General features: G+C 32.2%; 1 protein-coding gene across 3 annotated transcripts in view; it reads right to left on the bottom strand.

Annotated features, from left to right (window-relative positions):
- Positions 1–10,861, bottom strand: part of LOC130891806 (5-oxoprolinase) — a 189,028-nt gene extending 178,167 nt beyond the window's left edge. The window contains exon 1 of one of the 3 annotated variants that reach the window (XM_057796782.1): positions 10,312–10,861. In XM_057796782.1, the coding sequence (XP_057652765.1) occupies positions 10,312–10,320 (9 nt within the window). In that variant the 5' untranslated portion in view covers positions 10,321–10,861. Of the gene's footprint in view, positions 1–6,711; positions 6,912–10,307 lie in introns of those variants that run through there. The other 2 variants (XM_057796784.1, XM_057796783.1) reach the window with 2 other exon arrangements.
- Positions 10,862–14,496: the final 3,635 nt, after the last annotated feature.

Raw genomic sequence — 14,496 nt, forward strand, 5'->3', positions numbered from 1 at the left:
TTGGCTCCATACTAAGACATGGCAAATACCGTCTCTTGCAGTTGATTGTCCAAAGCAAAGTAGATAAGTGGGGGCCAGGGACAAATCGGCATTCATGGTTGCACAATCTACGTCAGTGATTTGGAGTGTCATTTGTTAATCGCAGTAAACAACATTGTTAATGGCCAACGCTCGCAACAGATAAAGCAATGAAAGAAGAAGTATGAATGGGTTATGGGTTGAGCGAATAGTTTTAATTGGTAGTGTATTTTTTCGACCTTCTCATCTCTTTTTACTTCCTAAGTTTTGAAGACAAAACTGACATCATAATTATAGCCATATGCTCGTAATTCAAAATAAAAATCAATAGTAAAAAATACGTGAGCAAATCTTACAAATTCATTTATAGTTCCTTAAATTATGACAACTTATATATCTCAAACCAATTCTATAATATCAAGGACAACAGAGTCATTGTAATTTTTGAAGCAGATGGTAATTTTCATTTTTCCCATCTGTACAACTGTACCTGTTAACAATTTTTATTACGATTAGGAATTATTGGAATTGAAATGTTTTCAACATTTTTCGAAAAGAGTTGAATTGAAAAACAACTTTAATATATTCAGAAGTACTGTACCTGATCTCTTTTAACATGAACTACGAAACAATTGAAGTGAAAATTCAATTTAAAAATCCAATTTAATCCGAAGTCAAATCTCTTTCATGAAAATAACGTGTGTTTTGAAAATAAATTTTGATGTTAAAGAATAAAAGTTAATATTGAATAAAGCCGTATTTTTTAAATTATATATATATATATATATATATATATATATATATATATATATATATATATATATATATATATATATATATAATTTGAAATATTCAGCATTTGGATTATCAATATTTTGTAGTTTGTACTTTTCATGTAGATATACAGTGTATTTACAAAGTAATCCAACTTATTAGCATTTAGATTTCTGTTATTTCTGTCATAGCTTCATCTGACTCGCAACAAGACTTTTCGTTCAATCAATCTCTTTTTACAAAGGGTTCTGGTAATTGTCTTTTATCTAACCACGAATTTTCGACGTTCGGGTTATTTGTATGAATAATACAAAATAAATGTTTATCGTAAGTAGCATTGCGTCTATAAAAACCATCATTTTTACACGTGTCAAGGAGTTGTTCACACACCTCTACTCGTCATTTCGCTTGAATCTCTATTATAATTTTAAATGTCGTTCGCTTACTAACTGCGTTTTCACATATTTTCTTTGCTGTCAAGGCTGCTTAAAATGTCTGTTTGTAATAGTATGATATACAATATACTAATTTTATATTCATCACACTCCATACAATTCATTATAAAACCTTACTGTCTCGTCAATAAGCTAAGAAATACTTATTAAAAGAAAGTAAAGCGGTTGTGGGTACTCTTCATAAAATTAGAAAATAGACTTAGCAAATGACATATTTGAATTGAGGCGTAGGGAGTTTTCACATATGAAAAGCGAAATTACTTATGAGACATCCTCTGTAGTGGTTATTTTTATTAATAAATTTAGAGTTTTTAAAGTTAGAATGATGGGGTTTTGTCAGTTATATTTTTAATTAAGCCAAACCTTGGATGTTCATATTTTTATGGCAAATAGTCCATGATATAAGGAGTCTATATACGAAATTCAAAATTGTGGACATAAACAGCTTTTGAGAAATAAATTTTTTAAAATGTGTATATTTGAGCTTTTTGTGAAACGAAACCTAGCTCGTTTAAGACACCATTTAATATTGTGTCAAGCATGGCGCATTAATCATTTAAGGATCGGATTATGTTTTTTCTGATTATCTAATATCTAAAATTCCCATGTTGCGGTGTTTGTAGTTGAACTGCTCCGAAACGGCGTGACCGATTCTCATGAAATTTTGTGTGCATATTGGGTACGTCTGAGAATCGAACAACATCTATTTTCCATCCCCTTAGATGATGAGGATAGTTCACCCCTATTTTTTTTTATTTTTTAGATAAATTTTTTTCCTCTACGATCAACCCCTATGTTTTATTTGTTAATTACGAATTTTTATTCTTTTTCTCATTACTTAAAATATTATATTACTCCGATTATCCACAGATCCGCAATAGCATTGCAAGATGGCAATGGGATACAATAATTATAGTTCAATAAATTCTTACAATTTTTCATTTCATTTTGATTGTTCTGTGCAACACTGAAAGGTAGGTCAAATAATAAGCTAAAACGAATACTGTTTCTCACAAATAAGTATTGTAATTTGATTTATTTATGTATATATAGTACAACAGGCACGAGGTAAACGAAATCAACAGAGACAATTAGAACAAAGAGAAACGCGTAGATTCATAGTAGCCCGACGTAGAGGAATTGACCAACAATGCCAACAAATTCTTTGAGCATTTGCATCAGATTTATTTCTTTGACTACCATTCCAATATGAGCCTGATGTAGAATATTAGGCTCATTTCAAAGTAGTTATTGGACAACTATATGTGGCATATTCTCCCCCAATTAATAGTAAAAATATGAACAATTATTTTTGAGGTCTAGACAGCTATCAAGAGTTTTAATTTGAAATATATTCGTTACTTTAATAAATAATATTTGAACATAAATAAAGCACACTGTCTACATAACGCTTTCGATTTTAAGTACATCTCTATAAACTTAAAGTAAGTTAGTTATTTTTATGGAACTAGAAAAATATTTCGTAAATACAATTTATATGGCAGAGCAACGGGTCAGCTAGTATTAAATATGAAACTTTATGGAAATCGTAGTCTCAATTAATTTGTTCAAGAATACAATTACGGTTAAAGGTAGTCACGAACTTATCGTCATCGGACGGAGCACACGCACGCATCGGATGGATCGGATTTTCCATTGATTCAAATGGATCTGCGCGCACAAATTTGCATCGTACATATCGGAGATCGGCAATGCCATATCATTTGAATAATTGTTTTTAATCACACTCGGAAAATCTGATCCGTCCGATGCGTGCGTGTTCTCCGTCCGACGCTTGCGTGTGCTCCGTCCGATGACAAGTTCGTGACTACCTTAAGTTAGGTTATGTTCGGTTGATTAGGCAAATAGTCCATGAGATAGGAAATATATACATATACGAAATTTCAAATTGTGGAGATAAATAGCTTTTGAAAATGTGTGTTTTTCAGCTTTCTGTAAATCAGAACGTAACACGCAAATAGCAATTTTGTATCGTGTCCTGTATATATATATAATGAACTTTTTAAAGAATACAATTACAGTTAGGTTAGGTTAAGAAGATTGGGACCTTCCCTGTCCTCTCCTACTTCTTACGCCTTCAAATCACTATAAATCGACAGTCCATAATATTATAATCTTTTACCTTCAATTAATTAAATTATGTGAAATTTGAACTGGGCGTACAGATGTCAGAATACAGCCTAATAGAAATGAAAATATTATTAAGTTACGTCTTATGAACACACTGTATAATCTATGTATCCAATATTATTTCTTATAGATTATTAAATAATGTATTCACTGCGAAATATAAAATGAAGAAATATCATTTTCATATAACTTGGAGTCATTATGAAAAATTCAAGAATAAAATAATTAATAGTCTTAACTTTAAAAATTACTTAAAACGGCTGCAAAATATTCGAAAAATTTCTACCTATTATAATGTAACGAGTCTTCGATGTATTAATGTAATAATATATTCCTCTGCTGAAGGCAGATTTTTTGTGACTAGTTAAACTGGATTTAAGAAAAAAAAATTATAAACAAAATTGATATCAATAAAAAATATGAACGTCAAATCATTAGCACTGATATTATATAAAGAACTAATTTAAAATAACTTGCAGTTGTATCTAGTATACTATGTGTTTCTTAAGAAGTGTTTGCAGAATTTAAAATAAACAATATTCTGTATAAATACATGAAATGGACTTAATTAACGAAATTGTATATTACGAGTAAGATTGCATTAAATAGTATGTGCCAAAAATTCGTATACAAATGGCCAAATTTTTGGTAAAATGTCCCATTTCATAGAAACATCAGATTCTTCTTTATCAAGACTTAGTCTTGTTTCTTCTAATATTTAATCTTAAGAAGTAGATGTCTAGCTTTCATGCCATTTTTTGATAGGTCGGCAGGGAGGTTTCCCTAAAGTCAGTTTCTCATCCTTTGTTCTTTTAACCCATCGGTCTTTCATCATCCTGTCGACATGGTCTCTGCAACTTTATTCTGAATTTTCAGATCTTCTTCTACAACTTTGCATTTCATTTCTCCTTTTTGTTAAGTCCGCCAGAGCTTCCCCTGCGTATGTAAGTATGGGTCTTTCGATTGTTAATACTTTACTATCAGTGGACATATATTTATTTTTCCATATGAGGTCCCGCAGGTTGCCAGAGATTCTTGAGACCTTTTTTACTTATGGTGCTTGTGATCTTGACTCGTAAGTATGTACATTTTATACACTGGTGAATGAGGCTGTCGTTCACAGCTAGTTTACATCTTGTAAGTTCTTTTGCTATTACCAATGATTCTGTTTTTTCTACAGATATCTGTATATAAAGGTTTTCGGCTGTTGTGTGCAACCGATACAGCAAACGCCGTAGGTCATCCTCACTATCGGCTATAAAGAAGGCGTCATCGGCATAGCATAATATCTTTATTGATCTGCGTCCCACTTTTTACCCTCCAGAAACTTCTTTTACGCTATTAATTATTTTATCAATAATTAAATTGAACAAGAATGGATAGTCACCTTACAAATTCCTGTTAGTATTGGAGCATTTTCGGTAAACCCCCGTTGTGTTTTGTTAGTTTTATTGAGCTCTTCTATTAGATTTATGTAATTAACGATTGTCCTGTGTTACCGAAGTATATCAATGGTGTTGTCAGCTATTTGTACTTGCCGAACTTGTTGATTTCTATTTTTTTTTTCATGAAATACTCTTGTCAATTCTTGAATCTCGTGAATCTTAGTTTATCCTGAATTTTCAAATCTTCTCTTATAGCTTTGCATCTCATTTCTCGTTTTTGTTGTGTCCACCAGAGTTTCCCCTGCGTATGTAAGTATATTGGTACTTCACTATCAGTGGACATATATTTGTTTTTCCATATCAGATCCCGCAGGTACCCAGAGATTCTTGAAACCTTATTCACTTGGGTTCTCACTTCTGGTTGTAAGTTTTTGGCGCTTTTGGTCTCGACTCATAAGGAGTACACTTTATACACTGAATGGGGTTGTCGTTCACAGCTAGTTGACATCTCTTGCCCAAACCAATGAGATTCTGCGAAGAGGAGAATAAACTTATATCCCTGTCTCACATCATTGCTGTTTATATAAATCTCAATACTGATTCAAGACATTAGTCTACACACAATTCAAATATTCAATACTAAGTAACCTATCAATATTAAAAAAACGAATTACTATATTTTTGTGTTTAGTTTCAGATTAATTGCTACTAGCTACTGAATCGATATAAACTAATATTCTGGATTAGAGATCAATTTTCAAATACGAGGGTTGCCATTTAACTATTAAACAATACGTTAATGAATTGTGGCAACACTGTATTTTTAAACATTGACGATTGTTATTGCGAGGCCAGTGGAAATTCAGAAATTGACTGAGTTGTTGGTAGTGAATATTTAAAAAAATTGGTTCACAGAATTTCGTCATAATCTTACGTCCGTCAGTGATGAATGTCTAGAACCAAGTTGTCATTAGGACTAGCCCCTGAGAATATTTCAAAGTTTTATCCTGTTCTTGTTTCATATTTTCTTTTACGCCCAAATACGTTGAAACAACTGCCTCGGTTAGAAGATTTGGACCAAAAATTTTTCATCACTCGAAACCGCTGTTCTTGATTTTCCTGTTAATATATAACCACGCCACCATAGAAAGCCAAATAAGACTTCTTAAGAGCTCTGAATTAATCGCTACTGAATTTTTTGCAGCTATGAAACGTTCCAAAGAACAAATTATTGTTAAAAAAGCACAAATTTTTGGTTAGGTTTTTCAAAGTGCAGTTTTCGATTTCCAAATTTTTTATAACTACATTTGCCACTATTTAGATAACCATTGGTATTGAGAAAAAAATGTCCGTATATTATCTATTCCATAACCACTGATTTTTCACACGTAGCCAAAAAATATCAGTGGAAAAAGCAGTGACTGATGAAGAATGAAGAAAATACTGCACTTCAACCTGTTTTGTTCTTTTGTTAAATTTTTGTAATTATAAAATCTTATTCATTAATTCAGTGTTCCGGATTTCTATCAGCCGGAGTTGGCAGCTCTGTTCCCCACTTTCAAACAAAAGCTGTTGAGAGACTTTTAAAAACATGATTCTACGATATCAGTTTCAAAATTGAAGATATATTTTCAGAATTGGTTTGAGCCTATGCAAAAATGTATAGACCTTGATGGCGAATATTTCGAAAAGCAATAAAACACTTTGTTCCGAACTTGTCAAAGGCAACCCTCGTATTATTAGCGATGATATGTATATAAATATTTCGATTTCATTTGAAAAATTATGACCATTATATGAAGATAACTCTATATTTTTTAAATAACTACGTTTCCATCAGGATCATCCTTCAATTTTGAATTCTCGTTGCTAAAAAAAATCCTGCTCATAAGTTAGTGTAATGGGAAAGTTTACAGAAAATAACTTACACAAAATATACGTATTTCAATGCTGCAAATGGAAAACACTAGTTTATACGAATTAAATACACAACACAATTCTAACACTCCGCTACTTATGTAATAATTAAAATAAAGGTCCACAATCTCATTGTCAACATTGATTATTTCTATAGATATAACTAATAAAGAAACTATTTCATACAATACGAAGGTTGTTTCAAAAGCTTCTAAACCTAGGCATATCTGATAACAACTTCATCTAATCAAAATCTCTCTCCCGTACGAGAAAGTTCAAGTTTAGGGAACAGGAAAACATTAAAAATGTAACAACTCTTGGAGGCCACAGAAATGAAAATTCTCAGGCGAAAACATCAGAAGATTATTGACGTAGATAAAATTAACGAATAGGTATCACAGCGTAAAAAATAATGAAACAAACATGTAAGATGAATGAGAGACAATAGACTGGTAGAAATAGCAAGGGATAAATCCATAACTATCATATCTACCATATCAGGAACCGTTTATAGTACAGCTTCGAGAAAAAAAAATTTATGACAAAAGTGACCACGAGAAAAACCTGGAATTATTTACAGAGTTGTAGGTCCACTGCCAGAGGGCGTAATTAAATACCAAAAATTATAAAATGAATAATTTACAAATTTTGCCCAATTAAGATGAATAATTATCGTAGAGGTGGGAGGAAGCGGGAACTTTATTATGAAAAAACGCAGGTAAGTCCAGTTCTACTTAACGTATCTATGCAAACTCAGTCTTTTTGTCCTTTCTACCAATGTAATTTCGAAACAACCTAATGAGTAACGTATACGCTAGAGGGCGCTATTAATTTATTTTTTTAAATATGGCTATCCTTGAAAAATGTTGAACGGAAACATGCAGTTTTAATTAAGGAATATATTTGTGTAGACCAAATTAGCAACATAATAGCGAAAACCACATGCCGATATCTTTTTCGTATTACTAGATATCCTAAGAAATGTGTAAATTTTAAGCATTTTCCTTTAAACATAAATTACACTGGTTTGACTGAACAGATTTTAACATTTTGTGACTCTTCAAAATTGTCTTTCCTTGTTCTATTAATAATGATTCCAATTATTATGACAATATTACTTATGCTGTCACCAGGAAACTGTGTTATGGAAGTTATAATGGAAATATATAAAAACAAGTAGTGAGCCATGAAAAAAACAAAACAAACAGATATGTCCTGTGTCAAATTAATAAACCTAGTAATTAGTTCATTTACATGTCATTGCGATTTGTGTGCATTAAATTCGATATAAAATTTACTTGTAAATGTAAATCTTCCTGTATTTAGAAGACGCGACAGAGGTCTTTCAGAGGAAAACACAATAAATGTTTTGGCATATGTGCAATTTAACCCGCATTTAAGTATTAGAGTAATAAGTAGAGACTTAAGAATAATCAGAACCACCGTTCAACGTATTTTGACAGGACACAGGTAAATTATGATGTAAAAAGATATGTTTCTTAAACAAAATATACCCGCATAATATTCCGGAAAGATATTTAATAGGACATTATATTTCTTTTAGATTTTATCCATATCATATAATACTGCATCAACAATTGGTTGATCGTGATTACGACAGAAGGTGGGATTATTGCAACTGGTTACTACATATGGTATATGACGACCCTCAATTAATGTCACGTATTTTGTGGTCAGACGAAGCTACATTTAATAGTGATGGTACGGTTAACCGGCATAATATGCACTATTGGTCACAGAATAAACCACGCTGGATGGAAGAAGTTCAGTATCAGGGGCGATGGTCGGTGAATGTATGATGCGGTATTGTAAATGGACAGATAATTGGACCTTTTATTTTTGACAACGCAATTAACGGAGAACGCTACCTAAATTTTATAAGGGATGAATTACCACTTCTTCTAGAAGATATATCACTAGCAACTCATAGGTCTATGTTGTTTCAGCACGATGGGTGTCCGGCGCATTTCTCCAGACAAGAATTTTTAGATAATGCTTACCCTGATAGGTGGATAGTACGTGGAGTCCTATTTTTTTGGCCAGCTAGGTCACCAGACTTAACCGTCTTAGATTTCTATCTCTGGAGCCGGATTAAAGACTGTTTGTGCAATTAGACCTATTACTAGAGATAACATGATCGAGAGAAAACGAAACGCCATTCAGAGTATTTCGAGAGCAGAAATTGTTCAATCTGTTCTTTAAAGAATAAACGCTTGTATCGAAAATGATGGGCGACAATTTGAATATTTAAGTCGTCACTGGCGAGGTACCTTAAGTTATATTTCCATTTTAACTTCCACAACGTAGTTTCCCGGTGACAGCATAAGTAATATTGACATAATAATTGGAACTATTAATAATAAAACAAAGGAAAGACAATTTTGAGGAGTCAAAAAATGTTAAAATCCGTTCGGTCAAATCAGAGTAATTTATGTTCAAAGGAAAATGCATTTCATAAGATATCTCGTAATACGAAAAAGGTATCGACATATATATTTATATTCCCTAATTAAAACTGCATTTTTCCATTCAACTTCTTAAGCCGAATTGTTACTTTGGATGAGACTTGGGTACATTTCTACGATCCAGAAACAAAGCAACAATCGATGGAATGGCGACACTCTGGTTCTCCAAGACCTAAGAAGTTTCGTGTCCAAAAATCTGCTGGAAAAGTTCTTGCTTCAGTTTTTTGGAATTGCCATGGAGTAATCATAAATGATTTTTTGGATAAGGGTAGAACAATAGCTGGAGATTACTATTCGACATTACTGACCACTCTACAAGAAAAAAATTAAAGAGAAAAGACGCGGAAAGCTATCCAAAGGCGTTTTGCTTTTGCAGGACAACGCCCTTGCACACAAATCTCATGTTGCTATGCAAAAAATTGGTGATTTAGGGTTTGAATTACTAGAACACCCCCCTTATTTGGTTCCGTCCGACTATCATCTCTTTTCTCGACTGAAAATAAGTTTAAAAGATCGTAAATGTTTTTCCAACAAGGAGGTAATAAAAGCTGTAGAAGTCTGGTTTGCAGAGGTAGAAAAACAATTTTTTTCAAAGGTCTAGAGACGTTGCAGTATCGCTGTAATAAATGTATCCAATTAAGAAGAGAATATGTTGATTAAAAAAATATTTTGACATTGAAATTTTGTTCTGTTCTATATTAGGCTAAGAAACGGAACCTAAAACAGAAATGAATAAAGGTTCTGTGTACTTCGTATGAAAAACACGCATCAACCCGCATAACATGTACAAATATTGTAACATGTAACAAAATAATCCACTGAAATAGAAAACCACTAGTTAGTCCCGATTATTCGAACAACTATTAGTAGTTTGCTACTTGAAAAGACGAAAAGCATAGTTTCCGGTCATTTCAATGAAATGCAATTTAGCAAAATATTTCCTAAAATATAATTTCACAAGTAAAACTTGAAAAGCACGTACGAAGAAAAAAAGTTATTTTTAATGCCATACCAACTGCTGTGATGAATAAATTTATTTTTATTTAAAAGACGAATCTGGCCGAGCGGTGCAGTAGTCACTTTCCAATTAAAAATAAACGATCATAATTTAATTTACTCACGTACCTCGCACATGTTCAAAAATTTCACTCTAACAGCGAATGTAAATATTTCGTAAATTCCTCCACTTACACCTTTAATACACAAATGTTCACAAAATACTTAAACTATCAAAATAATAATTTTTTTTCCAGCAAGGTCAAGAACCTCACACGCGTTATGCTGGTGTATAGATAAGCGACTCACTAAAAATTTTATCGCCAGAATGTTGTTGGTATATAAACTCATATGCTAACTATATAAGCGTCAATAGATGTTGATAACTATTAAAATAATAACTATTGGAATTACATAGTCACAAAACTTAAGCTGGAATGTTCGATTATATCTTCAGGTTCTCGTATTAACTACACATTACTATTACTACATTACTATTAATGTCGAGTTAAGTGATGTATTCGTTAGTATTCGTTAAAAAGTATTCGTTCAAAGGCAATCGAATCATAATGAATTGGACGGCATTATACGCAGTTCTTTAGACAGATGCACTTAATTGTAGTCTTACTTGGATCTTGGAAAAAAAATTATTATTATGACTCGTTAACTTGCTACAACTAAATATTAAATTGTAAAATAGACGAATAAAATGTACCTGCCTGTAAGTGCGTTTGGTTTAAACAGGTACCAGACGTGAACTGAGCCCTTTTTGAGATCGTTTTTTTTTCTAGGAAACGAAATTCCTAAGCAAAAACCATAAAGGAAAATAAATTTTTTGCAAACAAACCGAAGGAAAAAACCATTTCAATTCCAAAGTATCTTTATAAATAATCATGGTAGTCAGAATCGTCTAAACTAGAGTCATCATTTGATTGAATTATGATAGGTTGTAAAGAGGGTGATACCACATACTCATCTTCTTCTTTGATAACATGCTCAACACAGTTTTTCCAAAGCTCTTCGCGGTCTGCCGCTAGAACTTCGATATTCTGATATTACGTTCACCCATATCAACTCTATAGAGTTAAATATGCAATAGTAAGGAAATAGTTTAAGAAAAGTATGACCCTGTTCTTTGCACAGCTTGTCAATATAATAAATGTTTTCTAACTTCAGACCTTTAATAACAGTAAGCAATTCTTAGTTTGTTGGGCCTTTTTTACGATCACTGATAGGGGTAGGAATATTTTTTTCAGATATAAATGTTAAAATTTGAGCTTTGTTACTACTACTATTTGGTATCTTAAGGAGTTGCTGCGAATGGTGTGGAATTTTAGGTAAAAGCTGTTAAACCACTTTTCAAATAATTGTAATTCTGCTGTCGTATCTTCATGATAATCAGCTGTACAGTTTTTAATATTTTTAGCGGCTATTAATAAGGCATTAGGCAGGAAACTGTCTTTGCTTCCAGCATGTACTATTGTATGCTTTTCCCATTAGAATATCGCCTATTCAAACAGCAATTTTTACTATTATCAACCCAACCGAAATTTACTACATCGTGACTGTTAAACCATGTTTCATCTAGATAAATTATGTGTCAATTAGTTTATTGCCATACGTTTATTCAGTTTTTTGTGTTTAAAACGCAATGTTTCAAAACTGGTATAATTGTATTCTGGATAATCTGCTACTTTTTGCTGAATGACTTCTGATGTCGCAACCCTGTTCTCCTTATATAAATTGTCCTACGTATAAAATCTTGAGTAGCATTGTCAACTGATTCCAGTTTTTCTTTGCATGCTTTTCGATTATGTGAATGATCCACAACAACCTCTTTCATGATTACTCGATAAATGGAAAATTGATTTACTCTAGTTAATTCAGCAATTCTTATTATAGTAGCATTATCAGATTGTTAAAAATTTTCTTTTTCTAGACATCGAATACATTTAAAATAACTCGCTGTGTTTTTATATATAACTCTTTATTATTAAATTTATACCTGTCTTTATTCTCACTACACTGTACAATTTCATTGTCTTCATTTGCTCATGGTCTAAAGAACGTCATATTTCTAGTTACTTGTAGAAATTTATGAATCAAATGAATCTCACCAAACAACCCTACTGCTTATCGCAAGCTGTCTGCTGGTAATATTGTGTACACACGCCTTATGACAGCTTCGGCCAATAGAAATGTATTCATGTTTACGATTCATTGGTAAACAATGGAGATGATAAATTTTGACACACATTCATCAAGTCCACGTGGGCTGATGGTTTGTTAGATGTTTACTGAATTTTATATCTTAATTTGGTATGAGTGCCGTGCGTATTTATGAAATATTGATTGTTCCTCACATAACTATCTTCTGCAATTTATTGATATTGGGAGGACTATATCGTTAAAGTGTATAATGCAGTTATTTCATAGAATACTAATGATAAAAAATTGAAATGAAAAAAAAGAAATTTATCTAATTTATGCAGCGAATAAATGGTATTTATGGAAATGTACCATAAAATAATTTGTTACAATAAGGATTATTAAGATGACACTTGAAATTACAAAGAACATTATTTCTAAAACCATTTATATATTTCTACATCCGGTACTTCTTTGATGTCAATTAATTTTGGTTCGTAGACACTGAACTGGAATCGGGAATTTAATTGTTTTATGCAGCCAAATTGGAAAAATCTTTCTTCGGTTATTTTTATGATGATAGCCAAAATATATTTGACTTCTCCTTCTCCTCTGTCAACTTCACGCACTGAGATACCGACGATAAATCCCATAGAGGATTCAGAATGAGATTTATCCGACAATAATTTAATCTTTTTGCTTGAATATCTAAACATTTTTTAGACTTTTTGTCATTCAGTACATTAAAACACAATTTGCAAAATTTCTGCTCAACGTCATCTTCTGAAACATAATCTTCCGAACATAATAGATTATGCGGCCCATACATTTGACGCAAACTATATCTTCGCTACATTCTTTTGACCAGGCAACACATACTTCCGTAACAGGATTATTTAATATTGTTTGTTCAACTACTTTATGATTATCAGGTTAGGTCCAACTCTAGCTGCGCAACCAAATATAACCTCGTATAGTCTCTTCCACAGCGTATTTCATGAAACGATGTTTGTGTAAATTTGCTATAGCTAATAGTTCTTTTTTTATCAATCAATTATCTTCAAATTCAATACTTTTGGTGGTTAACCAGTCAATAATTTTCTGTTTTCTCCAAGATGAAGTTGGAGTCTTCTCTATGCGTCGAGAATGATAACTTGCTTTATCCATAACTACTACTGAATCAGCCGGAAGATGTTGTCATTTCACCAAAATAGTCTTCAAAAACATCCGAATCCATGTCCTCGTGGTAATCTCCCGTATGGCAGGACTGAAGTTAGCAAACCTTCCATTAAAGCTTGGCGAGCGCTGGTTATATTTTTGTCTTGCCACATTTTTGGTACTATATAACCTTAATTAATCCACATCTCATCAAGATATAAGATTTTCTTCTGCTCTGTTTTGTTCTGCTTTATACTTCTTAAGTATTTTCGTCGCCAGCAAACAATTTCATCGCTTTCCAGTAAAAGTGCTTTACGGTTATGCTTTTCTCACGCAAAATCCATATTTCTCAAAGTGGTCCATAAAAGTTTTTTAGTTATCAACAGAATACTGACGTTTCTATCCCGCCATAATTTAAAAACGGTGGACTTTCCAACTCACATCTTTTTGTTGGTGTAAATGTCGTTAATTTATTACTAATCTTATAATACTATTGTTACATAAGATAGCATTAGATGGCTAGTGTATGGTCTCCTATATCAACTACACATGACCACTAGGTGGCAGAAGAACGGACGTCAAGTAGAAACGTCAGTGGTACTCCTGCGCTTATCAATATTAATGTCCCGAGTGCATGTCAAATTGTCGATAATTTAATTTTCTCGAGTGCGCATTCGCGCACTCGAGGAAATTATGAGACAATTTGACATGTACGAGAGGGCATTTTGGCAGACTATTTCCTGAGAAAAATTTAATTTAAAATAAACTTAATTCTGTGTTTAAAATTTGTTATTCTTTAAATTATACCGTAGTTGACGATCATCATATTGGCATTGAATTGGTATTATTTATTAGTTTAATTGATTTGTCACTGTTGTAACAATCCAGTTAGTTTCAGGGAAGAAAAGAGTGTGGTACAAATTATTCGAAGAATACAGATAATTAGAGATAAAGACTTCTTAGATATCATGCGCAAAAATAAAAATCCTGTACCAATTTGTTCACGAC

This window comes from Diorhabda carinulata, chromosome 3 (genome assembly GCF_026250575.1).
Source record: "Diorhabda carinulata isolate Delta chromosome 3, icDioCari1.1, whole genome shotgun sequence".
Classification (NCBI taxonomy): Eukaryota; Metazoa; Arthropoda; class Insecta; order Coleoptera; family Chrysomelidae; genus Diorhabda; species Diorhabda carinulata.